At 42.6% G+C, this 27,536-nt stretch overlaps 1 protein-coding gene across 4 annotated transcripts in view; it reads left to right on the top strand.

The window, feature by feature from the left end:
- Positions 1-27,536, top strand: part of LOC134344730 (arylacetamide deacetylase-like) — a 58,325-nt gene that overhangs the window by 1,937 nt on the left and 28,852 nt on the right. For 3 of the 4 annotated variants that reach the window (XM_063044812.1, XM_063044810.1, XM_063044809.1), the window contains exon 1: positions 3,583-4,692. The exons of the other annotated variant lie outside the window; for it this stretch is intronic. In XM_063044812.1, the coding sequence (XP_062900882.1) occupies positions 4,644-4,692 (49 nt within the window). In that variant the 5' untranslated portion in view covers positions 3,583-4,643. Of the gene's footprint in view, positions 1-3,582; positions 4,693-27,536 lie in introns of those variants that run through there. 4 annotated transcript variants of the gene reach the window in all.

Here is a 27,536-nt window from a genome sequence, read left to right as displayed (position 1 = left end):
TCTGAACAGCGTCTGGCCTTGAATACTGTAAATCACTGAAACGCTGTGCAGAAGTGGGGGCAGACAGAGGTCGCCGACTGGACAGTGGAAGGGTTCTCAAATGGTCAGCAAAGAGCTGGAGTTGTTGCAGGACAACAGGAAGATGAAGAGTTTCAGGAAGTGGTCCACAGTGGAGCAGTAGCCTGGAGAAGGTGTGGGAGGAGGACAAGGAACATTGGGGGATGAGGGGGGGTGGAAGGCATAAGATGAGATGAGGGAACTTCATTCGGATGGCAGGGAGTCTTTGGAATTCTTTACCACTGAACACAAGCAACAGTAGCAAATGGTGTACTGGGGTACCAGGTGCCTGGGCTATTTTTTACCTCTAATACCCAAAGTCAATGTTGTGTTTATTGCCATACACATATATGCACAGGTGCAACAAAGAACTTAAAAACAAGAGAAAGTCTGCAGATGCTGGAAATCCAGGCAATAGACACAAAATGCGGGAGGAACTCAGCAGGCCAGGGAGCATCTGTGGAAAAGATTATAGTCGATGTTTCGGGTGAGACCCTTCAGCAGAGCAAATGAACTCAATACAGTTAATTTCAACTTGAAATTTGATAGGGAGAAAGTAAAGTCTGACATAGCAGTATTTCGGCTGAGTAAGCTAATGGAAGGAGGTGCTGGCAGGGATGACAGCAGAGCAGCAGTGGCCTGGGATACTGGGAAAAGTGAGGGAGGTGCAGGATAGATGCACTCCAACCACAAAGAAATACTGAAATGGCAAAATAATATAGTTGTTGCTGCCAAGGGAAGTCAAAGTTAATGTAAGAGCAAAAGAGGGCATACAACAAAGCAGGAAGATAGAGGATTGGGATGATCTTTCAGGAATCATCGGAGATTGGCATGGTTCCAAAGGACTGGAAAATTGGAAATGTCACTCCACTCTTTAAGAATGGAGGGAGGCAGCAGAAAGGAAATTATAGACCAGTTAGCCAGACCTCAGTTGTTGGGAAGATGTTGGAGTCAATTATTAAGGTTCAGGTTATGGAGTACTTGCTGACACAGGACAAGATAGGATAAAGTCTGCATGGTTTCCCTAAGGGAAAATCTTGCCTGATGAACCTATTGGAATTCGTTGAGGAGTTTACAAGTAGGATAGATAAAGAGGATGCAATAGATGTTGTATATTTGAATTTTTAGAAGGCCTTTGCCAAGGTGCCACATATGAGGCTGCTTACCAAATTAAGAGCCCATGGTATTACAGGAAAGTTACTAGCATGATTATACCATTGGCTGGTTGGTAGGAGGCAGCAAGTGGGAATAAAAGGATCTTTTTCCGGTTGGCTGCCAGTGACGAATGATGTTCCGCAGGGGCCAGTGCTGGGATCACTTCTTTTTATGTTGTATATCAATGATTTAGATGATGGAGTAGTTAGCTTTGTTGCCACATCTGTAGATGATACAAACATTGCTGGAGGGACAGATAGTGATGAAGAAACAAGAAGGCAGCAGAAGGGCTGGCAGGCTGGTGGCGCAATGGCATCAGTGCCGGACTCCGGAGCGAAGGCTCCTGAGTTTGAATCCAAGTCAGACCACCACCCCCGAGCACGCTTTCCATCCATGCTGGGTTGAGCATCGAGCTAGCCACTTGGCCTCATAAGAAAAAAAAAACAAGGGTCGAGTCAGGAACATTCATATCGTGACCCGGTTAATCCGAGGAGACCAATCCTGACACCACTCACCAGACAAGAATGGCTGACTGTCTGGTGTGACACACTAAAAAAAAGCAGAAGGGCTTAGACAGATTATGAGAATGGGAAACAATGTGGCAAATGACATATAATGTTGGAAAATTTGAGGTCATGCACTTTGGTAGAAGAAATAAATGTGCAGAATATTTTTAAATGGGGAGAAAATCCAAAAATCTGGGATGTAAAGGGACTTAAGAATTCTTGTGCAGAACACTTTAAAGGTTTACTTGTGGGTTGAGTTGGTAATGAGGAAGGCAATGCAATGTTAGCATTCATATCAAGAGGTCTAGAATACAAGAGCAGGGATGTGATGCTAAGGTACTCGTGGAGCCTTACTTGAATATTGTGAACAGTTTTGTGCTCCGCATCTAAGAAAAGATGAGCTGGCATTGCAGAGGATTCAGATGAAGTTCACAAGGATGATTCCAGGAATAAAACAGTTAACATACAAGGAATGTTTGATGCCCTGGATCTTTACTCATTGGAATTTAGAAGGACTAGGGGGATCTCGCTGAATCCTTTCGAATATTGAAAGGCCTAGAGAGAGTAGATGTGGAAAAGGTCTTTCTCATAGTGGGGGTGGTCCAGGACAAGAGGGCACAGCCTTGGGACAGAGGGGCATCCATTTAAAGCAGATGAGGAGAAATTTCTTTAGCCAGAGGATGGTGAAGTTGTGGAATTAGTTACCACAGGCAGCTGTGGAGGCTGGGCATATTTAAGGCAGAGATTGATAGGTTCTTGATTGGCCACAGTATCAAAGGTTACAAGGTGAAGGCCAGGGAGTGGGGCTGAGGAGAGGGGAAAGAAAGGATCAGCCATGATTTAATGGCAGAGCAGACTCAATGGGCCAGCTGGGCTAATTCTGCTCCTATATCTTGTTGTCTTAAATATACGGGCCAATGAATAGTCTAAAGATTGATACAAAGTCAAATAAATAAAGCAAGGTGAAAGGTTTGGAACTTTGATCAAATTAGTTGACTTTTGGTGTTATTGTGACAATTACCTTGGATTTTTGGTAACAGTTTTGTAATTAAATTCTCACATGATGGTCCACAAGCTGGTGAAGTATGGAATCAAAAGCTTTAGATTCTGATATGTCGAACATTTGGAAAAAGTGGTTCTAATTTAAAAATTCCATCTGTCTGAGTGCCTGTGAGTCCTCTCAGAGAAGGGAATTAAAAAACTAGAAGGCACAGGTTTAGGGTGCGAGGGATAAATTTTAAAAAGGGTTTGAGAGGTGATTTCCTCATGGGGAGTTTAGTGTGTGTATGGAATGAGCTGTCATATGAAGTGACATTTAAGACATTGATAGAAAAGGCTAACATAGATATGGGCTAAATGTGGCAAATGTGACTAGCTTAGGTGGGGACCTTAGTCAACATGGAAGATTAGGGCCGAAGGACTGTATTACTTCACAATTCTCAATCAAAGAGAAATTTGGATAAGTTCCCGGAGGCGTGGATAACAGAGTGATCCTGTACCTTCAGTATCTTGTTCGATGATAGAGCACATAATCTGAACTATTCCTATTGGCTGCAGAAGATCACAGTGTAATAATATGCAGAGCAGAAAGATTACTCCAATGTGATTGTAAGGAATGTTCTTCCAGAAACTCCTGGGAGCCCACAAAGGCATCACTGATGCTATTTCAGTCCTGTGAAATGAACAGCTGACGAATTTAAACATGGAAACCAGGAGAAATGTGTAAGTATAGATACTGAAAAGCTTGCTGCTTTTCTGTGGTTATTTGAGTTACTGTCACCTTCCTGTCAGCTTGGCCCAGTCTGGCCACTCTTATTAACAAGGTGCTTTAGCTTACTGAACTGCTGCTCACTGGATGTTTCTTGTTTATTTTTGTACCTCTTTCTGTAAACTCTAGAAACTGTTGTGCCTGAAATTCCAAGATCAGCAGTTTCTGAGATACTCTGACCACCCTGTCTGGCACCAACAATCATTCCACGGTCAAAGTCACTTAGAATGCAGCTCTTCCCTATTCTGATGTTTGGTCTGAACAACTGAACATCTAGACCATGCCTGCATGCTTTTATGCACCATGTGAAATGTGATCTAAGTGACCCGTCAATGAGAAAGGTCAGAGGAGAATGGCCGGATTGACAGGAAGGCGACAGTAACTCAAATACCACACTACAACAGCGGTGTGTAAAACAAAAATAAACATCTCTGAACACACAACACGTCCGACCTTGAAGAGGATGGGCTCAGCAGCAGAAGACCACGAACCTGCACTCAGTGGCTATTTTATTAGGTACAGAAGATAACTAATAAATTGGTCACTGAGTGTCTGCTCTCCTGTTTTCTGTCTTCCTTGCTTGGAAATATTCCGGCAGTTCAGTAGCTCCCCGGGACAGTGTCAGTATTTAAAACAACACCCCGGGAATGATTCGCTAATACTTAGCATGCGGGGAGTAATCAAGGGTCCCGAAGATTTAGCACCTCCCCCTCCCACTTCATCACGTTAAAGTTATTTTAAAGGGCCGGCACTGCCCCGTTTAACTTGTTACAGGCAGCGTTATTCGCTGTACACACTTCGGTAGCTTCGCGTTGAGGTCGAGTTCTTCGGAACACAAATCTCAGCAGCAGTGTGGAAGCAATCTCACCGACAAGAGGTTGCTCCTCGACGGCTACCAGTGACTGAACAATGTCATCAGATCTCTATCACATCCGCTTAGCAAAATTGAACCTCACCTTTGTCTCTCCCGTGGCAGCTCGGTGAGACTGCCCAAGTCAGTTTATTTTTTGATCTTCTCATCTTTGTGTGGTACCTTATCCGAGGTAATCTCTTGGGGGCAGAGCGAGCATGGGAACCAGACTACTTTCCCTCGCCGTGGTCGGTATACTCCTGGGTTACTATGTGTACCTCCCCCTCCCGGAGACATTGGAAGAGAGATGGAAATTGATGGTAGTCGATGCCTGCTTCCGAAGTTTGGAACATCTGGTAAGCTTTCTAAGGCGCTCTCGTACTGAAAGTGAAGTGTATGGTATGCCTGCCGGATTTGTAGGATTTAATTGCAACTTCGTAATGACTGTGGTAGCCTTGCCCAGACATTTCCTATAAGGCTGCTGGTGACTCTCCACTCCTGGAGCCGTCAGGATGCCTCAGTGTTTTATTCAATTAAAATGATCTTTTGATGCACTTTGAATTATATTTTATTAAATTATTTGTGGTAACAAATCCTATGCGTGATATATGTTTTGTGGGTGCACCGTGGTCTACAGGAACGTTGTTTAGTTTGGTTGTATGTTAGGGGCGGCATGGTTAACACAACACTTTACAGTACCAGCGATGCTGGTGCAATTTATGCCGCTGTCTGTAAGGCGTTTGTAGTTTTCCCCGTGTCTCCGTGGGTTTCCTCCAGGTGCTCTGGTTTCCTCCCACAATCTAAGGACCTACCAGTTGGTAGGTTACTTGGCCATTGTAACTTGTCCTCAGATTAGGTTAGAATTAACTCGGAGGTGAATTGTTGGCCAGTACTGCTTGGAGGGCCAATTCTGTACTGTATCTTAATAAATAAATAGTCAGGTGACAATAAACTTGAGCTTGAACTTGATATAACTTTGGCACTGACAGTCCATTTGTAAAAACAAATTGATACATTCCTGAACATCCAAAGGGTCCAATATGACCTTAGTACAGGAATGACAGAAATGGTAAGCCCCAATTCCTGTTCCCAATCTACCCTAATCTTATCAAATGGAGCTTTCCTAAGTTTCATAATAATATTATAAATCATAGCCGATGCACCTTTCTGACATGGATTGAGGTTAATTATCGAATCTAAAATATATGTAGGAGGAAGCATTGGAAAGGAAGAAAGTATAGTACTTAGGAAATTTCTAACTTGTAAATATCTAAAAAAATGTATTCTTGATAAGTTATATTTATTAGATAATTGTTCAAAAGACATAAGGGAACCATCTAAAAATAAATCCAAAAACCGTAAAATACCCTTAGTCTTCCAAGTTTGAAAAGCGCGATCCGTAAAAGAGGGAGGAAAAAATATGTTACCTAAAATAGGAATCGCTAACCCGAATTGATTAAGATCAAAAAATTTTCTGAATTGAAACCAAATGCGCAAAGCATATTTACCTATCGGGTTAGAGACCTGCTTAAGGCGTTTTGAATCAAAAGGGAGAGAGGAGCCTAAAATAGAGCCAAGTGTATAACCCTGAACAGATTGTAATTCCAATGCTACCCATTTAGGAATAGATAGTATATCCTGGTCAAGTAACCAAAATTTCATATGTCGAATATTAATAGCCCAATAATAGAATCTAAAATTAGGTAATGCTAAACCTCCATCTCTCTTAGCTTTCTGTAAATGTATTCTGTAAATGGGGCTTACCATTTCTGTGGATGATTGGGGGCAGATTTTACAATTAGTTAATACTTCCTCTATTTGTGCTAAACATTCCCTAATTCAATTTAGAGTGGTTCATAGAGCACATATGTCCAAAGATAAGTTAGCGCGTTTTTACTCGCATATTAATCCTTTCTGTGATAGATGTTCGGGGCAGATAGCCTCTTTAACTCATATGTTTTGGTCTTGCCCTACTTTGGAAACTTTTTGGAGAGATATTTTCAATATTATTTCTAAGGTATTAAATATAGATATCTCTCCTCACCCTATTACTGCTATCTTTGGACTACCTAAAATTTCTAGTAATCTTTCCCCTTCAGCCCGTAGAATGATTGCATTTCTTACTTTAATGGCGAAAAGATGTATTTTACAACATTGGAAAGAGCTTAATGCTCCAACTACCTTTTTTTGGTTTTCTCAGACGATTTTATGTTTGAATTTGGAGAAAATTAGAAGTAACCTTTATGATTCTTCATTTAAATTTGAACGGATTTGGGGACCTTTTATTCGATATTTTCATTTAATGTAATATTTACCCTTCTTGTTTTTTTTTCACTGTTTTTAATGGAGGTCGGGATTGAGGACGTGATTTTAAGTTTAACTCTGTTTGGTTTCAAGTTAGCCCATTGCTTTGCCTTGCTTTTAGTTAGTTGCACGGTGGGTTTTTTTTTGGGGTTATTTTTTTCTTTTTTTTCCCATTGATATATATAAAATTTAGTATACTATTATGTTATCTTGGTTTCTTATGTTTAAATTACATTGTTTGTAGTATTTTTTTTGGTATTGATACCTTTTGGAATTTTATTATACTTTAACATTGTATTAATGTTTATATGGCTTACCTTTTTTGTATACTTACTCAATAAAAAGATTTAAAAAGAAAAAGAAAGTACACGAATGACATACTGAGATGCATTTTGAAGTTAACTTTGCAGCCCGGCGCACTCAGGAGGGAATTAATCTGTTGTTTTCAGTTTCTATTGTTCTTCACCTCTTGCCCTCTGTGAGGTTCCCTGTCCTCTAAACAGAGCAATACCAGATACATTCCACTTCAAACATGAGGAAGTCTGCAGATGCTGGAATTTCAAGCAACACACATAAAAGTTGCTGGTGAACGCAGCAGGCCAGGCATCATCTCTAGGAAGTGGTACAGTTGACGTTTCGGGCTGAGGCCCTTCGTCAGGACTAATTGAAAGAAGAGCTAGTAAGAGATTTGAAAGTGGGAGGGGGAGATCCAAAATGATAGGAGAAGACAGGATGGGGAGGGATGGAGCCAAGAGCTGGACAGTTGATTGGCAAAAGGGATATGAGAGGATCATGGGACAGGAGACCCTGGGAGAAGGAAAGGGGGAGGGGGGGAAAGCCCAGAGGCAAGAGGTATAGTGAGAGGGACAGAGGGAGCAAAAGGAGAGAGAGAAAAAGAATGTGTGTATATAAATAAATAACGGATGGGGTACGAGGGGGAGGTGGGGCATTAGCGGAAGTTTGAGAAGTCAATGTTCATGCCATCAAGTTGGAGGCTACCCAGATGGAATATAAGGTTCCTCCAATCTGAGTGTGGCTTCATTTTTACAGTAGGGGAGGCCTTGGATAGACATATCAGAATTTTCATTCCACTTCATACATTTTATATTCTCCTGAAATGTAAATTGTGTGGGTTATCAAGGAGTTTAAATCAGGTCTTGTGCTATTTTCTTGTTGTTCACAATCTGGCTGAGGCTTTTTAAGCCATTGATCAGAGTGCACTTGGAGTACTGTAAGGTACACGAAATGCTGGAGGAACTCAGCAGGCCAGGCAGCATCTATGGAAAAGAGTATACAGTCGAAGTTTCAGGCTGAAACCCTTCTTCAGGCTTGAGAAAGGGCCTTGGCCTGGAACATCAACTGTTTACTCTGGCCCGCTGAGTTGCTCCAGCATTTTGTGTTTACTGCTTTGGATCTCCAGCATCTGCAGATTTTCTCATGCTTGGGGTATTGTGAGTCGTTTTGAGCCCCTTATGAAAGAAACAACATGCTGGCATTGGAGATGGTTCAAAGGAGCTTTAGGATAATGATCCCAGGGATGAAAGGGTTAACATATGAGGAGCATTTGATGGCTCTGGGCCTGTCCTTGCTAGAGTTTAGAAGAATCGGGGGGACCTCACTGAAATCTATTGAATATTAAAAAGCTCAGATAGAGTGGATGTGGAGAGGATGTTTCCTATAGTGAGGGATACTAGTACCAGAGGGCACAGCCTCAGAATAGAGAGACATTCCTTAAGAAAAGAGATGAGGAGCAATATCTTTAGCCAGAGAGTAGTGAATATGAGGAATTCATTGTCATAGACAGCTCTGAAGGCCAAGTCACTGGGTATATTTAAAATCAAAAGTTGATTGGTATTGATTAGTCAGGGCATCAAAGGTTACTGGGAGAAGACAGGAGAATAGGATTGAGGGATAATAAATCAACTATGATGGAATGGCAGAGCAGATGATGGGCTGAATGGCTTAATTCTGCTCCTATGTCTTATGATCTTGTGCTCTTGTAGTTGGTTTGCATTTACTACCATCCTTAGTTAGAACATGGAGGAGCACAACACAGTAACAGGCTTGTGCCAAGCTAATTAAACTAGTCATTAAATGCCTAACTACACTGATCTGTTTTGCCTACACAATGTCCCAAGGCTTGCCACCTTGTTGTGCTGGAGAGGCTTGTGAATTCCTGAGATTACGAGAGCGATGCTGACCAGAGTTTAGCTCCCGGTAGGGTCACCATTGGAGTTAAGGTCAAGAGGAAAGTTCCAGACAAAGAGCGATCCAACCAAGACCTGAACAGTGGAGCTGGTGGAAGATGATGACTCATCATAATGGTAGTGAAGATGGAGGAAGGCTGCAGCAGTGAAGGGTCCCCGGTCACTTTGCATTCCACACAACTTGATCCTGACTCCAATCTGTCAAGGACCATGTGGTGGCTGCACAGGCATCAGCCTCTCTACGTTAAAGAAAGTTGCCCACTGGCGTTCTCCATTAAGGGAATACCCCCTTGTACCATACTCTACTTGAATGGTTGCACTACAATGTAATGCCCACATCCCTCCAATCTCTTCATATTCAGGATGAAGGGTCTCGGCCTGAAACGTCGACTGTACCTCTTCCTAGAGATGCTGCCTGGCCTGCTGCGTTCACCAGCAACTTTGGTGTGTGTTGCTTGAATTTCCAGCATCTGCAGAATTCCTGTTGTCTTCATATTCATGTAACCCATCGAAAGCACTTCTGTCATATTTGACATCGCTAGCAGCACATTCCAGGCACCCAGCTCCCTGTGCATGTATATAAAACCACACACATCTCATTAGAACTTACCCCCCCCCCATCACCTTGAATGCCCACTGGCATTAGACATTGTGTTCTCTGGGGAACAGAGGATACCAAATATCTACTCTGTCCATGCCTCTCGTAATCTTAGAAGCTTCTTACATTAAGTCTCCTCAGTCTGTGCTGCTTCAGAGAAAACAAACCAAGTTCAATTGTCCTGGGGGGGGGGGGTTAAGTGGTGGGGAAGCTTTCTTGTGCTACAATCCTTCAGATAAAGGCTCTTCCAGAGTTGGGACAGAGTAGATCCCATTCAGGATTGTGACTTGGAGGGCAACCTGCTGCTCTGCTACTTGGTTGTACAGGTCAAGGGTATGCGGGGGAATAGGAACTGGAACACCAGAGCAGATAGCGGAGTTGTTGTAGGGAAAGGGGTTTTAAGCCAACATACAAAGCCAATAATCAAAATGTTGAGCATGGTTGGACTAATATTCTGAGCTGTGTGTATATCAATGCAATGAGTATTGTAGGAAAGGAGGATGATCTTGAAGCAAGGATCAGCACCTGGAACTATGACATTGCAGCCATTAGTGCTACAGTACCCAGGCTTGAGTTCCTAGACAGCTAGGACACAACATCCATGTTCGACCCGGACTGATGGAAGACTCGTCATCATCAGCCGCTGTTAGTGAAACTTGGTTGCAGGAAAGGCAGGGTGGGTAGCAATGTCCAGGGTTCCATTGCTTTAGATGTGATAGCGCAGAAGGGATTAAAGGAGAAGTGGCATTACTAGTCATAGAAAATGTCATGGCCGTGTTCAGTCAGGACAGATTGGAAAGCTCACCCACACAGCAGAAACCTGGCAAATGTTCATATATGCATGGTGTTCTGCATAGGTATGTTCCATTGAGGCAGGGAGAGGATGGTGGGGTAAAAGAACAATGCGTACAAAGGATGTAAAAAATCTAGTTGAAAAGAAAAGCTTATGAAAGGTTCAAAAAAGCTAGGTACTGTTAGGCTTTAGGAATTTACAAGGCTGCCAGGAAGGAGCTCAAGAATGAAATTAGGAGAGCTAGAAGGGGCCATGAGAAGGCCTTGGAAAGCAGGATTAAGGAAAACCCAAAGGTATTCTACAAATATGTGAAGAGCAAGAGGATGAGCCGTGTGTGAATGGGACCAATCAGGTGTGATAGTGGAAACGTGTGCAGGGAGCCAGAGGAGATAGCAGAGGTAATTCATGAATGCTTCAGTATTCACCAGTGAAAAGGACCTTGGCATTTGTGGGGATAACTTTCAGTGGACTGAAATACTTGCGTGTGGAGACATTAAGAAAGAGGATATGCTGGAGCTGTTGAAAGGTATTAAGTTAGATAAGTTGCTGGGACCGGACGAGATGTACCCGGGCTACTGTGAGAAGCAAGGGAGGAGATGGCTGAGCTTCTGGCAATGATCTTTGCATCGTCAGTAGGGACAGGAGAGGTACCAGAGGACTGGAAGTTTGCAAATGTTGCTCCCTTGTTCAAGAAAGGAAGTAGAGATAACCCAGAAATTATAGACCAGTGAGTCTTACTTCAGTGATGGGCAAGTTGTTGAAGATCCTGAGAGGCAGGATTTTTGAACATTTGGAGAGACCTAATCTGGTTGAAGATGGTTCGTATTCTACATTGAGTTCATTGACCAGTGGTGTTCTGTAGGGATCTGTTCTGGGATCCCTTCCCTTTGTGAATTTTAGAAATGACCTGGATGAGGAAGTGGCAGGTGGGTTAGTAAGATAGGTACATATGGAGCTTAGAAAATTAGAGGGCTATGCGGTAGGGAAATTCTCAGCAGTTTTTAGAGTAGGTTACATGGTCGGCACAACATTGTGGGTTGAATGGCCTGTAATGTGCTATATTTCTATGTTCTATATGTGTGGAACTGAGGAATAAGAAAGGGGTGGCAACATTTTTATATGATAGTCCGCTGGATTTATAGGAGCAAATTTGTAGAGAGATCGCAGACTATTGTAAGAAACATTTAACTTTCAACTAAAGACTGGGCCTCCTATAATGTAAAAGGGCTGGATGAAATAGAGTTTGTCAAATGTGTACACTGAAGTCCCAAATAGAGAGATCTCTTATTGTCCTAATAGATCTCCTACTGGGAAATGAGACAGGTGACAGAAGTTTGTGTCAGGGAACACTTTGCATCTAGTCATTATGATGCCATCAGTTTCTCCAGCCTGCTCTGCTGGGGGAGAAGCTGACAGCGATGCAGGTGGATGCTCACCTGGTGTCATGGATTCTTGGTTTCCTGACTGGCAGACCACAGTACGTGTGCTTGCAAGACTGTGTGTCCGACAGAGTGATCAGCAGCACTAGGGCTCCACAGGGGACTGTCTTGTCTCCCTTTCTCTTCACCATTTACACCTCGGACTTCAACTACTGCACAGAGTCTTGTCATCTTCAGAAGTTTTCGGATGACTCTGCTATAGTTGGATGCATCAGCAAGGGAGATGAGGCTGAGTACAGGGCTACGGTAAGAAACTTTGTCACATGGTGTGAGGAGAATTATCTGCAGCTTAAGGTGAAAAAGACTAAGGAGCTGGTGGTAGACCTGAGGAGAGCTAAGGTACCGGTGACCCCTGTTTCCATCTAGGGGGTCAGTGTGGAAATGGTGGAGGATTACAAATACCCGGGGATACGAATTGACAAAAAACTGGACTGGTCAAAGAACACTGAGGCTGTCTACAAGAAGGGTCAGAGCCGTCTCTATTTCCTGAGAAGACTGAGGTCCTTTAACATCTGCCGGACGATGCTGAGGATGTTCTACGAGTCTGTGGTGGCCAGTGCGATCATGTTTGCTGTTGTGTGCTGGAGCAGCAGGCTGAGGGTAGCAGACACCAACAGAATCAACAAACTCATCCGTAAGGCCAGTGATGTTGTGGGGATGGAACTGGACTCTCTCACAGTGGTGTCTGAAAAGAGGATGCTGTCCAAGTTGCATGCCATCTTGGTCAATGTCTCCCATCCACTACATAATGTACTGGGTGGGCACAGGAGTACATTCAGCCAGAGACTCATTCCACCGAGATGCAGCACAGAGCATCATAGGAAGTCATCCCTGCCTGTGGCCATCAAACTTTACAACTCCTCCCTTGGAGGGTCAGACACCCTGAGCCAATAGGCTGGTCCTGGATTTATTTCATAATTTACTGGCATAATTTACATATTACTATTTAACTATTTATGGTTCCATTACTATTTATTATTTATGGTGCAACTGTAACGAAAACCAATTTCCCCCAGGATCAATAAAGTATGACTATGACTATGACTATGACTAAGATAATTATGGAGGAGGACAAGACTGGTCCTCTGGTTGAGATTCTAAATTGGGGGCGGGGGGGGAAGGCCAATTTTTGGGATTGTTCTGGGATTTTCATGCACATCAACCTCTAGGGTTTATAGAGAAGAGTGTGGAAAGCAAAAAAAAAAAAAATCTAGTGAGCACTGGTTCTGTAGATGAAAACACCTTGTTAATGAAAGAGCTCAGAAGAGAGTGGTCAGACTGGTTCAAGCTGACAGGAAGGTGACAGTAATGCAAATAACCACACGTTGCAACAGTGGGGTACAGAAGAAAACGTCTGATTGCACAACAAGTCAAAGCTTGAAGTGGATGGGCTGTAGGAGCAGAGGACCATACCGGCTTCCATTCCTGTGACCACTTTATTAAGTACACTCCTGTACCTAACAAAGTGGCAACTGAGTGTATTTGTGGTCTCTTAGACAATTTTGCAATCAGTTCAATAATGTTTCCAGTTAAACAGCTTTTAACAGAGATTTAATTCCACATGGTTTGTTTATCACACAGTCTAAACACTAGCAATCCCCGTCCTATCACACTTCATAACTCAGACTACAAACGACAAAGATTAATGTAGGTCCTCAAAATCGCAGCTGAGAGAATCAACGCTGGCTTTGCCAGTGATTAACACATTCCATATGAATAATAAAATAAACACTGAATTGTCAGCAGATTTTGGGCCTCTTTTCTAAGAAAGGGTGTGCTGGCATTGGAGAGAGTCCAGAGAAGGTTCATGAGAATGATCCTGGGAATGACAGGTTCACTGTAAGAGGAATTTTTGATGGCTCTGAGGCTGTGTTCACTGGCGTTTAGAAGAATGAGGGTGGATCTCATTGCAATATCTGTCAAATATTGAAAGGTCTAGGTCGGGTGGACGTTTCCTATAGTGGGGGAGTCCAGGGCAAGAGGGCACAACCTCAGAATAGAAGGATGCTCCTTTAGAACTGAGATGAGGATGATTTTTTTTATAGGTGAATCTGTGGAATTCATTACCATGGACGGCTGTGGAGGCCAAGCTATTAAGCATAATTAAAGCAGAGTTTGATAGGTTATTGATTAGTAAGGGTTAAGGGGGGGAAAAAAGGCAAATGGGGTTGAAAGCAGTAATAAACCAGCCATGATAGAACTGTAGAGCATGGCTAGATGGGCCAAATGGCCTAATTCTACTCTTATGTCTTGTGTTTCGGTCAGAATATTCTGCCTAATAGCAACTACCTTTTCCTATCCATCCCTTTGTCCCCTCTCACTTCCCACATCTCTGCTCTCCATATCCCCCACAATACGCATTTCCTGAAATTTCTGCTGTTAAACAAGTAAGTCAAATTGAGGAACAAGTTTACATTGTTTCTCCTCACCAACGGGCATATCTATAAGGAACACTGCCACAAAGCCATATCCATCATCAAACAGCCTCAGTATCTGGGCCATGCTCTCTTCTCGCTGAAGGGGTACAGGAGCCTCAGGTTCCTCGCCACCAGGTTCAGGAACAGTTATTACTCCTCAAACATCAGGGTCCTGATGGGACCACATCACTCACCTCAACACTGAACTGATTCCACAACCTATGGACTCACTCTCAAGGACTCTACAACTCATGTTCTCAGTTCTATTTATTATTTTTTTTGTCAGTCTTTGTTTTTCATTGATTCATTGTATTTCTTTGTTCTACTGTGAATGGTGCAAGAAAATTCATCTTATGGTATTACATTGTGACTAATATGTACTTTAATAATAAATTTACTTTGAACTATTTGAATTACTCTATATTAACAGGCAGATGTGAACCACAAGCAGAACAATGTGTTTCACCATGAAAGGAACCAGAAGTGGAAAGAAAATGTTTTTCACGTAGAGTATTTATAAAAGCACATTGTGTACGGTTCTGGTCCAGAAAATATATCAACAAGATTGAAAGAGTGCACTGAAAATTTAGGAGGATGTTGTCGGGAATTGAAGACCTGATTTATAGGGGAAGATTGAATAGGATTAGGACTGTATTCCCTGAAGCATTAGAGAATGAGGGGTGATTTAATAGTGGTATAAAATATCATGACGGATATAGATGAGGTGAATGCATGCACTGAAGTTGGATGAGTCTAAGACTAGAGGTCATAGGTTGAAGATGTAATGTTTAAATAGAATGTGAAGGGGGCCAACTTCACTTACAGAGATGAGAGTGCAGAAGGATGTGGTGGATGTGAGTTTGATTTTTAACCTGCAAGAGAAATTTTGGTAGGTACATGGATGGGAGGGGTTTGGAGGTCTATGGTCCGAGGGCAGGTGAATGACAAAGACAAAGTAATAGTTTGGCATGGACTAGATGGGCCAAAGGGCCTGTTTCTGTGCCATGGTATCTATGACTCTAAAGCACTTACTGAAGACTAGAGGAAGCAGAGTCAACTGTACATTCGTAAAAGGATAAAGGATAAAACGGAGGACTACTGCCTGAAGATAAGAAATGAAAATTGTATTGCATGCTCAGAAAGCTAAAAGATACATAATGGGATGAAAGAGACTCTTCTCCAGTGCTGTAGCTCTTATGATTCCAAGGTTAGAAGTTATCAAAATTACAAAATTATGAGGCATATTTAGGGTAGAGTCAGAATCCTTTTAAAGGGCAGAAGTGTGAGTGGTCCCACCCAGACATTCTCTCTCTCTCTCTCCCGTCAGACAGAAGGTACAAAAGACTGAAAGCATGTACCACCAGTCTCAAGAACAGCTTCTATCCTGCTGTTATAAAACTACTAAACAGATCACTTATGGGGTCATGATTCCTTCTTATTGTACGATCTACCTTGTCATAGCTTTATTAACTGCCTGCACTGCACTTTTTCTGTGAATGTAACTATTTATTCTGTATTGCCTTTTCCTTGTATTATCTCAACGTATTGATGTGAAGGAAATGATCTGTATGCAAGGTTTGCAAAACCCTAACCCTCATGCCTCCATGCATATGATGGCCTCCATTGGCTGTGGTCGACCATGGGTGTTGCGTCCTTGCTGTCTACACGATGTGCAAGCCTGGGCAGTATGATATGGAGAGTAAGCTGTTGCCCATGCAGTAGACTCCACCTCTCCATGCACATGAAGAATCGAAAGGAACAGCAAAGACCAATATGGTTTGGCATCAGCAGCATCGCAAGAGTGACCAGTCTGCATTGAGCTCAACATAGTTGAGCCTGGGCTTTTTGATCATAAGATATAGGAGCAGAATCAGGCCATGTGGCCCATCGAGTTCGCTCCGCCATTTCATCATGGCTGATCCAATATTCCTCTCAGCCTCAGTCGCCTGCTTTCTCTCTATATCCCTTCAAGCCCTGACCAAACAAGAACCTATCAACTTCCATGTTAAATATAGATAAAGACTTGGCCTCCGCAGCTGCCTGTGGCAAAGAGTTCCACAGATTCACTGCTCTCTGGCTAAAGAAATTCTTCCTCATCTCCTCTCTAAAAGGATGCCCCTCAATTCTAAGGCTGTGTCCTCTGGTCTTAGACTCTCTCACCATAGGAACCATCATCTCCACATCAACCCTATCAAAGCCTTTCACCATTCGATAGATTTCAATGAGGTCACCCCTCATTTTTATAAATTCTAGTGAATGCAGGCCCAGAGCCTTCAAACACTCTTCATATGGCAAGCCATTCAATCCTGGAATCTTTTTCATGAACCTCCTTTGAACCCGCTCCAGTTTCCACACATCCTTTCTAAGATAAACGTCACAAACCTGTTTGCAATACTCCAAATGAGGCCCAATCATCGCTTTATAAAGTTTCTACGTTATATCCTTGCTTTTATATTCAAGTCCTCTTGAAATGAATGTTAACATCACATTTGCCTTCCTCATCAAAGACTCAACCTGTAAAATAACCTTTAGGGAATCCTGCACAAGGAATCCCAAGTTCCTTTGCATCTCAATTTTTTGTATTTTCTCTCCATTTAGAAAATAGTCAACCCCTTCATTTCTTCTGCCAAAGTGCATGACCATACACTTCCCACATGGTATTCCATCTGCCATTTCTTTGCCCATTCTCCTTATCTATCCAAATTCTTCTGTAGCCTCACTACTTCATCAAAACTACCTGCTTCTCTAATAGTCTTTATATCGTCTGCAAACTTTGCAACAAGCCATCGATTCTATCATCCACATCTTGGACATATAACGTAAAAAAAATTCAGGCCCAACACTGACCCCTGTGGAATACTACTAGTCACCGGCCGCCAACCTGAAAAGGCTACCTTTATTCCTAGTCTTTGCTTTCGGCCAATCAGCCACTGCTTTATCCATGCTAGAATATTTCCTGTAATATCATGGGCTCATAGCTTGTTAAGCAGCCTTGTGTGGCACCTTGTCAAAGGCCTTCTAAAAATCCAAGAACACAACATCAACTGATCCTCCTTTGTCTATCTTGCTTCTTGCTTCAAAGGATTCCAACAGATCTGTCAGGCAAGATTTTCCCTTCAGGAAACTATGCTAACTATGGCCTATTTTATCATGTGCCTCCAGGAACCCCAAAACTGCATCCTTTATAATTGACTCCAACATCTTCCCAATCCTAACTGGCATGCAGTTTTCTTTCTTCTGCCTCTCTCCCTCCTTGAAGAGTGGAGTGACAATTTTCCAGTCTTCTAGAACCATTCCAGAATCTAGTGATTCTTGAAAGATCATTGCTAATGCCTCCACAATCTCTTTAGTCATCTCTTTCAGAGCTGTGGGGTGTACAAAATCTTGTCCAGGTGCCTTACCTGCCTTCAAACCTTTCAGTTTCTCAAGAACCTTCTGTCTCGTTGTGACAGCTTCACACATTTCATGCCCCCTAGCACCTGGAACTTCCACCATACTACTAGTGTCTTCCACAGTGAAGTCTGATGCAAAATACTTATTCAGTTCGTCTACCATTTTGTTGTCTCCCATTACTACCTCTCCAGCATCATTTTCCAGTGGTCCAATATTGAATTTCAACTCTTTTACACTTTATGGATCTGAAAAAACTTCCAGCATCCTCTTCAATACTATTGGCTAGCTTACTTTTGTATTCGATCTTTATTTTTAGTTGTCTTCTATTGGTTTTTAAAAGCTTCCCAATCCTCTATCTTCCATTAATATTTTCTCTATTACATGCCCTCACTTTAGCTTTTATGTTGACTTTGACTTGTTAGCCATGATTGTGTCATCTTTCCTTTAGAATTCTTCTCCGTCTTTGGGATGTACAAAGTATATATCCTGTGCCTTTTCAATTGCTTCCACAAATTCCAGCCATTGCTGCTCTGCCGTCATCTCTGCCCGTGTTCTTATCCTATCAATTCTGGCCAGCTCCTCTCTCATGCCTCTGTAATTCCCTTTACTCCACTGTAATACAGATATGTCTGATTTTGACTTCCCCCTTCTCAAATTTCTGGGTGAATTCGATTATTTATAATCTCACGCCCCTAAGGGTTCTTTGACCTTAAGCTCTCTAATCAATTCTGGTTCATTGCCCAACACCCAGTCCAGAACAGATGATCCCCTAGTGGGCTCACCACGAGGTGCTCTAAAAAGCTACCTTGTAGGGACTCTAGAAATTACCCCCTCCTGCAATCCAGTACTAACCTGATTTTCCCAATCTACCTGCATATTGAGGTCCCCATAACTATTGTAACATTGCTGTTTATAATATATTCTGTGCCTTCTGAATTGCTTCCAGAAATGCATAAAACGTACAGCAGTACAGGCCCTTTGGCCCACAATATTGTACTGACCTTTAAACATTCTCTAAGGTCAACCTAACACTTCCTTACTGCATAGTCTACCATTTTCTTACATCCATGTGCATATCTACAAGTCTCTTGAATAGCTCTAATGTATCTGCGTCTAATACCATCCCTCCAATCCCTGGCTGTGTGTTTTATATACCTACCATATGTGTTACCTCTGATATCACCCCCCCCACCCCATACTTTCTCCTAATCACCTTAACATGATGTTGTCTCTTATTAGTCATTTCTGCTCTCGGAAAATGGGTTCTGGCTGTCCACTCGATCTATCATCTTGTATACCTCTATCAATTGTGCTTAAGAGGCTGAAAACACATGTAATGGAGGGATATGTATCATATGTGAACAGCAGAGACTTAGCTGGCTTTGGCATCGTGCAGACCATGTGGGCTGAAGGTAGATTTCATTTTTTTTTGTTGTTTGCCTTGGCAAAAGACTTCTCACATCCTTAAATACCTGTGTTAATCGGTTTACTATTTTAAATGGTGGCTTCTCCCAGTAACCATGCAATTGATTTTCCCTTCCAACTACTTATTAAAACAAAATCTTTTCAACAGCACAGATGAATGAGTAGTTATTGGCTGCTGAGTGCTTTAGAATGACCTGATAAACGTCAACTGTTTATTCATTTCCATAGATGCTGCCTGACGTGCTGAGTTCCTCCAGCATCTTGTGTGTGTTGCTTTTTAGAAAGACCTGAAGTAGTTACAGGAATGCAAAGCCTTTCCTCTTCATTATATACTGTAGTGTAGTCATATCCAGTATATGACATGTGCACAGGAAGGTTCTACAAACTGCAGCGATGGAAGTGACTGGTTAATCCGCTGCTACAAAGTACAAAATGTGTGTGCATACCCAGCAAATCTATAGAATAGTAACTACAGCAGGATGAATGAAAGACCAAGAGTGCAGAAGACTTCTTCCCCTCTCTTAGGGAGGACCGGTAGCACAACAATTTACAGTACAAATGACCCGGACTCAATTCCCACCACTGCCTGTAAGGAGTTGGTACATCTCACCCCCACCCCCCACGATTGCATGAGTTTCCTCCGCATGCTCAGGTTTCCTCCTACAGTCCAAAGACATACTGGTGGGTCGGTTAATTTGTCATTGTAAATTGTCTTGCAGCATCTATGGAAAAGAGTAAACAGTCATGTTTCGGGCTGAGTTGCTAGTTAGAACCTGTTCAAGTCTCCTGTTCCAATTAAGTGGCATAGTGTATCAAATAAACAAAGGGAATCCCAAATATTTTCTTGATTAGTTTTTATTCTTAAACAGCTGTCCAATAACCAATAGTCCAAATAACCACTGTATATGTTATTATAATTAATAGTGATTTTTATGTATTGCACTGTACTGATGCTGCAAAACGAGACTTTTTATGATGTGCGTTAGAAGTAGGTTCTTTAATCAGAGTGGTGAGCACACGGATTGCCCTGTCAGGGGGTGGAGGTAGAGGCAGATACATTCGGGGCGTTTAAGAAACTCTTGGATAGGTACATGGATGATAGAAAAATAGAGGGTTAGGAGGGAGGGGATAGATTGATCTTGGAATAGATTTAAGTGTTCAGCTCATTGCTGTTTGCCAAAGGAACTTTACTGTTCTATGTTGTATATGTCAGTAATAATAAATCTGAGGCAACACGCATAAAAATTACTGATGAATGCAGCAGGCCAGGCAGCATCTCTAGGAAGAGGTATAGTTGACGTTTCAGGCCGAGACCCTTCGTCAGGACAAACTGAAAGAAGAGATAGTAACAGATACACATATGGACCAGAGAGCAGAATTCCAAAGGGGAGATAGAAATGACTGCCTTTGACATCAAAGAAACATTAATTGAACGTGGTCCCAGTGCCAGATCAGAAACAGAATCAGATTTATTATCGCAAACACGAGGATACTACCTCTTCTTTCAGTTAGTCCTGACGAAGGGTCTCGGCCTGAAACGTCAACTGTACCTCTTCCTAGAGATGCTGCCTGGCCTGCTGTGTTCACCAGTAATTTTTGTCTGTTGCTTGAAATTCCAGCATCTGCAGATTTCCTCGTGTTTGCGATAATAAATCTAATTCTGTTTCTGATCTGGCATTGGGACCACATTCAATTAATGCTTCTTTGATGTCAAAGGAAGTCATTTCTATCTCCCGTTTGGAATTCTGATCTCTGGTCCATATGTGAACCAATGCTCTAATGTGGTCAGAAGCAGATGATTAAGAATGATGCATTCATGGCTAGCTTCCATCATTTGCTGCCAAAGGGTTTCGGTTTGAAACGTCGACTGCTTTTTTCTATGGATGTTGCCTGGCTTGCTGAGTTCCCCCAGTAATGTGTGTGTCAGAATTAAATTCGGATTTATAACCACCGGCATGTGTCATGAAATTTGTTAACTTAGCAGCAGTAGTTCAATGCAATACATAATATAGAAGAGGAACAAAAAAAGGTAATAATAATAAATAAATCAACCAATTACAACATATGTATATTCAGTAGATTAAAAATCGTGCAAAAAGCAGAAATAATATGTATTTTTTTTTAAATTGAGGTAGTGTTCATGGGTCCAATGTCCATTTAGGAATTGGATGGCGGAGGGGAAGACGCTGTTCTTGAATCGCTGAGTGTGTGCCTTCAGGCTTCTGTATCTCCTACCTGATGGTAACAATGAGAAAAGGGCATGCCCTGGGTGCTGGGGGTCCTTAATAATGGACGCTACCTTTCTGAGACACCACTCCTTGAAGATGTCCTAGGTACTTTGTAGGACAGTACCCAAGATGGAGCCGACTAGATTCACAACCCTCTGCAGCTTCATTAGGTCCTGTGCAGTAACCACCCCCCCCCCCCCCCATACCGGACAGTGGTGCAGTCTGTCAGAATGCTCTCCACGGTACATCTATAGAAGATTTTGAGTGCATTTGTTGACATTTCAAATCTCCAAGTTCCTAATGAAGTATAGCCGGTGTCTTGCCTTCTTTATAACTACATCAATATGTTGGGACCAGGTTAGGTCCTCAAAGATCTTGACACCCAGGGACTTGAAACTGCTCACTCTCTCCACTTCTGATCCCTCTGTGAGGATTGGTATGTGTTCCTTCGTCTTACCCTCCATGAAGTCCACATTCAGCTCTTTTGTTTTACTGACGTTGCTGCGACCCCATTCCACTAGTTGGCATATCTCACTCCTGTACGCCCTCTCGTCACCATCTGAGATTCTACCAAAAATGGTTGTATTATCAGCAAATTTATAGATGGTATTTGTGCTATGCCTAGCCACACAATCATATGTCGCTCAAATTTCCAGCATCAGCAAATTTTCTCTTGTTTCCATTATTTGCTGATGTTTGAGAGTGAATGGTTGCTAATCAGGTTGGATTTGTCCTTGTATTTGTGTATTGAAAGATACCTTGGCAATTTTCCACATGGCTGGGTAGATGCCAGTGTTTTAACTATACTGAACAGATTGGCTAGAAGCACAGTAAATCTGAAGCAACGGTCTTCCATCCTACCGTTGGACATTGCAAAGGACATGTCAAGCCCATGGGGTTATAGATTGCAGTGGGTTACACTTGTTCTGGTGATGGTCGTTAAAGATTCCTGTTCGCCCATTCTTGAGCAGGCCAGCTTTGTCTGAAGCTAAGCAACACACACAAAATGCTGGAGGAGTTCAGCAGACCAGGCAGCATCTATGGAAAAGAGTAAACAGTTGATGTTTCAGGCTGAGACCCTTCATCAGGACTGTTTTTTAAAAAAAAAAGAGAAGTAGGAGCAAGAAGATGGGGGAGAGGGAAGGAAGAATTACAAGGTGGAAGGTGATAGGTGAAACTGGGAGAGGGTGATTGGGGGAGAGAGCTGGGAATCTGATAGGAGCGGGTAGACCATGGAAGAAAGACAAAGGGGAGGGGCACCAGAGGGATGTGATAGACAAGTAAGGAGATGAGGAGAGAGAAATGGGAATGGTGGTGGGGGGGGGGGTGGAGCAATTACTGGAAATTTGATAAATTGATGTTCATGCCTGCCCTGTTGAGTTCCTCCAGCATTTTGTGTCTGTTGCTTGGATTTCCTGCATCTACAGATTTTCTGTTCTTTGTTTGAAACTATCACGTTTGTAGTGTCACACAACGTGACTCTGGAATTCATTGTTCCAGACAGCTGTGGAGAGCAAACCATTGGGTGATTTAAAGCAAGGGGTGATGGCTACTTAAGTAGTAAGGGTGCCAATGAAGATGGGGGAAAAAGGCAGGAGAAAAAAGTTGAGGGATAATAAATCAGCCATGATTGAATGACAGACCAGACAATGGACTGAATGGCAAATTTTTTTGTCTTGTCTTACGGTTTTGTTATCAACATGATGGAAAATACAAAGCAAAAACGTAAGAGATTCTGCAGATGCTGGAAATTTAGTAACACACACAAAATGCTGGTAGAGCTCACCAGGCCAGGCAACACCCATGGAGAGGATAAACAGTCGATGTTTCAGGACCTATTGAGTTCCTCCAGCATTTGTTGTGTTACGATGGAGGATGGAGGTAGTACTGTCATTGGATTAATCACTAGATGTGACAAATCCAATACTACCCAGAAGTAAACAAGCTAGTTCAGGGGGTCTTGGGAGTCCTCGTGCAAGACTCCCAGAAGGTTAATTTACAGGTTGAGTCTGTGGTAAAGTAGGCAAATGCAATGTTGGCATTTATTTCAAGGGGAATAGTATATAAAAGCAAGGAGATAATGCTGAAGCTCTGTAAGACACTAATGGCCACACTTGGAGTATTGTCAGCAGTTTTGGGCCCCCATCTCAGAAAGGATGAATGAAGTGCTTTATAAACGTTCCACATTATATCCTTGCTTTTTGTATTCTAGTCCTCTTGAAATGAATGCTAACATTACATTTACCTTCCTTACCATGATCTTTTGTTTGCATACTATCCTGATAGATCATTCCAAAACAAAAGTACATTGAGGAAGTACAAAAGGAAAAACAATTATGGAATGTACTGTCAGAGTTGCTGAGAACGTGCAGTGCAGGTACAGTAAGTACCATATTGAGGTAGAATGAGATCAAATCAATATTTATCAATCAAAGGTGCAATAATGAATCTTATAGCAGTAGGTTTAGAATTTCCCTTCAGCCTGATGGTACATATTGTAAGCTTTTGTGTCTTCTGCCTGATGGGAGACAGCAGTAGAGAGAAGACGTACTTTGATATACAGCATGCACTTTGCTAGTAAATTTACTTGGACTTTGACTTGAATGTCTGGGGTAGGAGGTGGTCCTTAATTATGTTGACTGCTTTCCCGAGGCTGTGGGAAGTGTAAACACTGTCAGTTGAGGAGAAGCTGGTTTTCACAATAGATGTTCACAACTTGCTACAAATTCCAATAGTCAAAGTCCAATGTGCACTTATTATCAAAGTATGTATACATTATACAACCTTGAGATTCATCTCCTTACAGAGAGCTACAAAACAAGAAACCCATTAAAAAAACATATATTACCAATGGGCAGAATGGAAAAAAAGTCAAACGATAAAAGTAAGCAAATAGCCTTCAGCACTGAAGTTTTACGAAAGGCACGGAGCCAGGCATCACTGCAGCTGGAGTAGGCTACAACCTCAGTTTAGCGCAGAGATGAGTAAATGCCACAGAGCAGCTTGCTGAACTGGCCTGTTCCTCACCTCTGGTCCCAGCACCTTGACCTCGTCAATATGGCCCGGTGCTTCAATCGCCCTCACTCTCGGCCAGCTCCTGGGTCTGGATCCTGCTGCCGTGACTCGGCCCATAACTGACCTTTCCAATTTGACCCAGTGCTTAAATCGATAAGACATCAAGACTTTTCTCACTTTAAACTTCACTTGTCTCTGCTATGCTTTTGTCTTCACCTTGGCCTCTGCCTCCACTAGCCTCTACACATCTCTTGGGCAGGTCTACAATTTAGGTGCCAGTGTTGGTGACTACACAACCTTGACTGATGCTAAAGCCCTCTGGAAAGGGAAATGTACTCTTCATTCAGTGACTCCAGATCCATTTATAATGTAGTTGGGTCTTAACTTGAGCCCCCAGTAAGACGATCAGTTCAAGGGCATTAAATACTGATGTTGTCAACAACTCCTCCAACAGGACCACACCTTGTCCTAGGGTTTGGAGCCGAGCGTGCCTCAGTGACTCTGAGAGCTATATGGCTGGAGTTGGGGCTTCATACTTTGGTTGTTAGCAGGGTCACCCATGCAAACAGGTCAAAGAGTAGATGCCTAAGAATGGTCCACAGATCCTCCAGGATTGTGGTTCATCTCAGGGCTAACAACCCTAAATGGAAAGACAGAATTGTTACGGAAACAGCAATGAAAAATCCTTCTAAATCTGTGTGTGATAGACAGAGATGGAGGACCTTCATTGCTGCCCTAAATGCCAGCAGCATAAAGGGCTGTAAGTAAGTTGTCAACAACAGATGAATCTTGAAAGAGGTTTTAAAATGTATAGTTTAGAAACTGAGAATCTTAATGCAGTTAAATGATTAGTAATCAGTGCAGAGTAGAGGGAAAATTTGAACTTCAGATTTTTTTTCGCAAAAGGGCAGTTAGACCATTAATTTCAGGCCAACCTTGGACTGAGTCTTAAAAAGTGATGTGCAGTGCCAAAGTCAATTCTTTGGATTAAGTACAATCCTTCTGCAAAATGATAGATTCAGTAGCTGCTAAGTCAGTCAGCGGATTGCCTTGTTTGCAATGAAGGTGAAAAGTCTCCCTCAAGAAACTATCTTTATTTGCAGCTTGTTCACATTGCACTGGTGTTCCGTCTTCAAGTAACTGGCAAAATGCATGGCAGTTTGAGGTTCCTTTTTATATACAAGATATCTTTATTACAAATTCAGTGCTATATATATATATAACAGAGAATATAGAATATATATATAACAGAATATAGAATAATACAGCACAGTACAGGCCCTTCGGCCCACAATATTGTGTCAACCCTCAAACCCTGCCTCCCATATAAGCCCCCACCTTAGATTCCTCCATATACCTGTCTAGTAGTCTCTTAAACTTCACTAGTGTATCTGCCTCCACCGCGGACTCAGGCAGTGCATTCCACGCACCAATCACTCTCAAAGTAAAAAAAAACCTTCCTCTAATATCCCCCTTGAACTTCCCACCCCTTACCTTAAAGCCTTGTCCTCTTGTATTGAGCAGTGGTGCCCTGGGGAAGCGGCACTGGCTATCCACTCTATCTATTCCACTTATTATCTTGTACACCTCTATCATGTCTCCTCTCATCCTCCTTCTCTCCAAAGAGTAAAGCCCTAGCTCCCTTAATCTCTGATCATAATGCATACTTTCTAAACCAGGCAGTATCCTGGTAAATCTCCTCTGTACCCTTTCCAATGCTTCCACATCCTTCCTATAGTGAGGTGACCAGAACTGGACACAATACTCCAAGTGCGGCTTAACCAGAGTTTTATAGAGCTTCATCATTACATCGCGACTCTTAAACTCTATCCCTCGACTTATGAAAGCTAACACCCCATAAGCTTTCTTAACTACCCTATCCACCTGTGAGGCAACTTTCAGGGATCTGTGGACATGTACCCCGAGATCCCTCTGCTCCTCCACACTACCAAGTATCCTGCCATTTACTTTGTACTCTGCCTTGGAGTTTGTCCTTCCAAAGTGTACCACCTCACACTTCTCCGGGTTGAATTCCATCTGCCACTTCTCAGCCCACTTCTGCATCCTATCAATATCTCTCTGCAATCTTTGACAATCCTCTACACTATCTACAACACCACCAACTTTTGTGTCGTATGCAAACTTGCCAACCCACCCTTCTACCCCCACATCCAGGTCGTTAATAAAAATCACGAAAAGTAGAGGTCCCAGAACAGATCCTTGTGGGACACCACTAGTCACAATCCTCCAATCTGAATGTACTCCCTCCACCACCACCCTCTGCCTTCTGCAGGCAAGCCAATTCTGAATCCACCTGGCCAAACTTCCCTGGATCCCATGCCTTCTAACTTTCTGAATAAGCCTACGGTGTGGAACCTTATCAAATGCCTTACTAAAATCCATATAGATCACATCCACTGCACTACCCTCATCTATATGCCTGGTCACCTCCTCAAAGAACTCTATCAGGCTTGTTAGACACAATCTGCCCTTCACAAAGACATGCTGACTGTCCCTGATCAGACCATGATTCTCTAAATGCCTATAGATCCTATCTCTAAGAATCTTTTCCAACAGCTTTCCCACCACAGATATAAGGCTCACTGGTCTATAATTACCCGGACTGTCCCTACTACCTTTTTTGAACAAGGGAACAACATTCGCCTCCCTCCAATCCTCCGGTACCATTCCCGTGGACAACGAGGACATAAAGATCCTAGCCAGAGGCTCAGCAATCTCTTCTCTCGCCTCGTGGAGCAGCCTGGGGAATATTCCGTAAGGCCCCGGGGACTTATCTGTCCTAATGTATTTTAACAACTCCAACACCTCCTCTCCCCTAATATCAGCATGCTCCAGAACATCAACCTCACTCATATCGTCCTCACCATCATCAAGTTCCCTCTCATTGGTGAATACCGAAGAGAAGTATTCATTGAGGACCTCGCTCACTTCCACAGCCTCCAGGCACATCTTCCCACCTTTATCTCTAATCGGTCCTACCTTCACTCCTGTCATCCTTTTTTTCTTCACATAATTGAAGAATGCCTTGGGGTTTTTCTTTACCCTACTCGCCAAGGCCTTCTCATGCCCCCTTCTTGCTCTTCTCAGCCCCTTCTTAAGCTCCTTTCTTGCTTCCCTATATTCCTCAATAGACCCAGCTGATCCTTGCTTCCTAAACCTCATGTATGCTGCCTTCTTTCTCCTGACTAGATTTTCCACCTCACTTGTCACCCATGGTTCCTTCACCCTACCATTCTTTATCTTCCTCACCAGGACAAATTTATCCCTAACATCCTGCAAGAGATCTATAAACATCGACCACATGTCCATAGTACATTTCCCTGCAAAAACATCATCCCAATTCACACCCGCAAGTTCTAG

This window comes from Mobula hypostoma, chromosome 4 (genome assembly GCF_963921235.1).
Source record: "Mobula hypostoma chromosome 4, sMobHyp1.1, whole genome shotgun sequence".
Lineage (NCBI taxonomy): Eukaryota > Metazoa > Chordata > Chondrichthyes > Myliobatiformes > Myliobatidae > Mobula > Mobula hypostoma.
The sequence above is the reverse complement of the archived record's forward strand: the minus strand, read 5'-3'. Positions and strand labels throughout refer to the sequence as shown.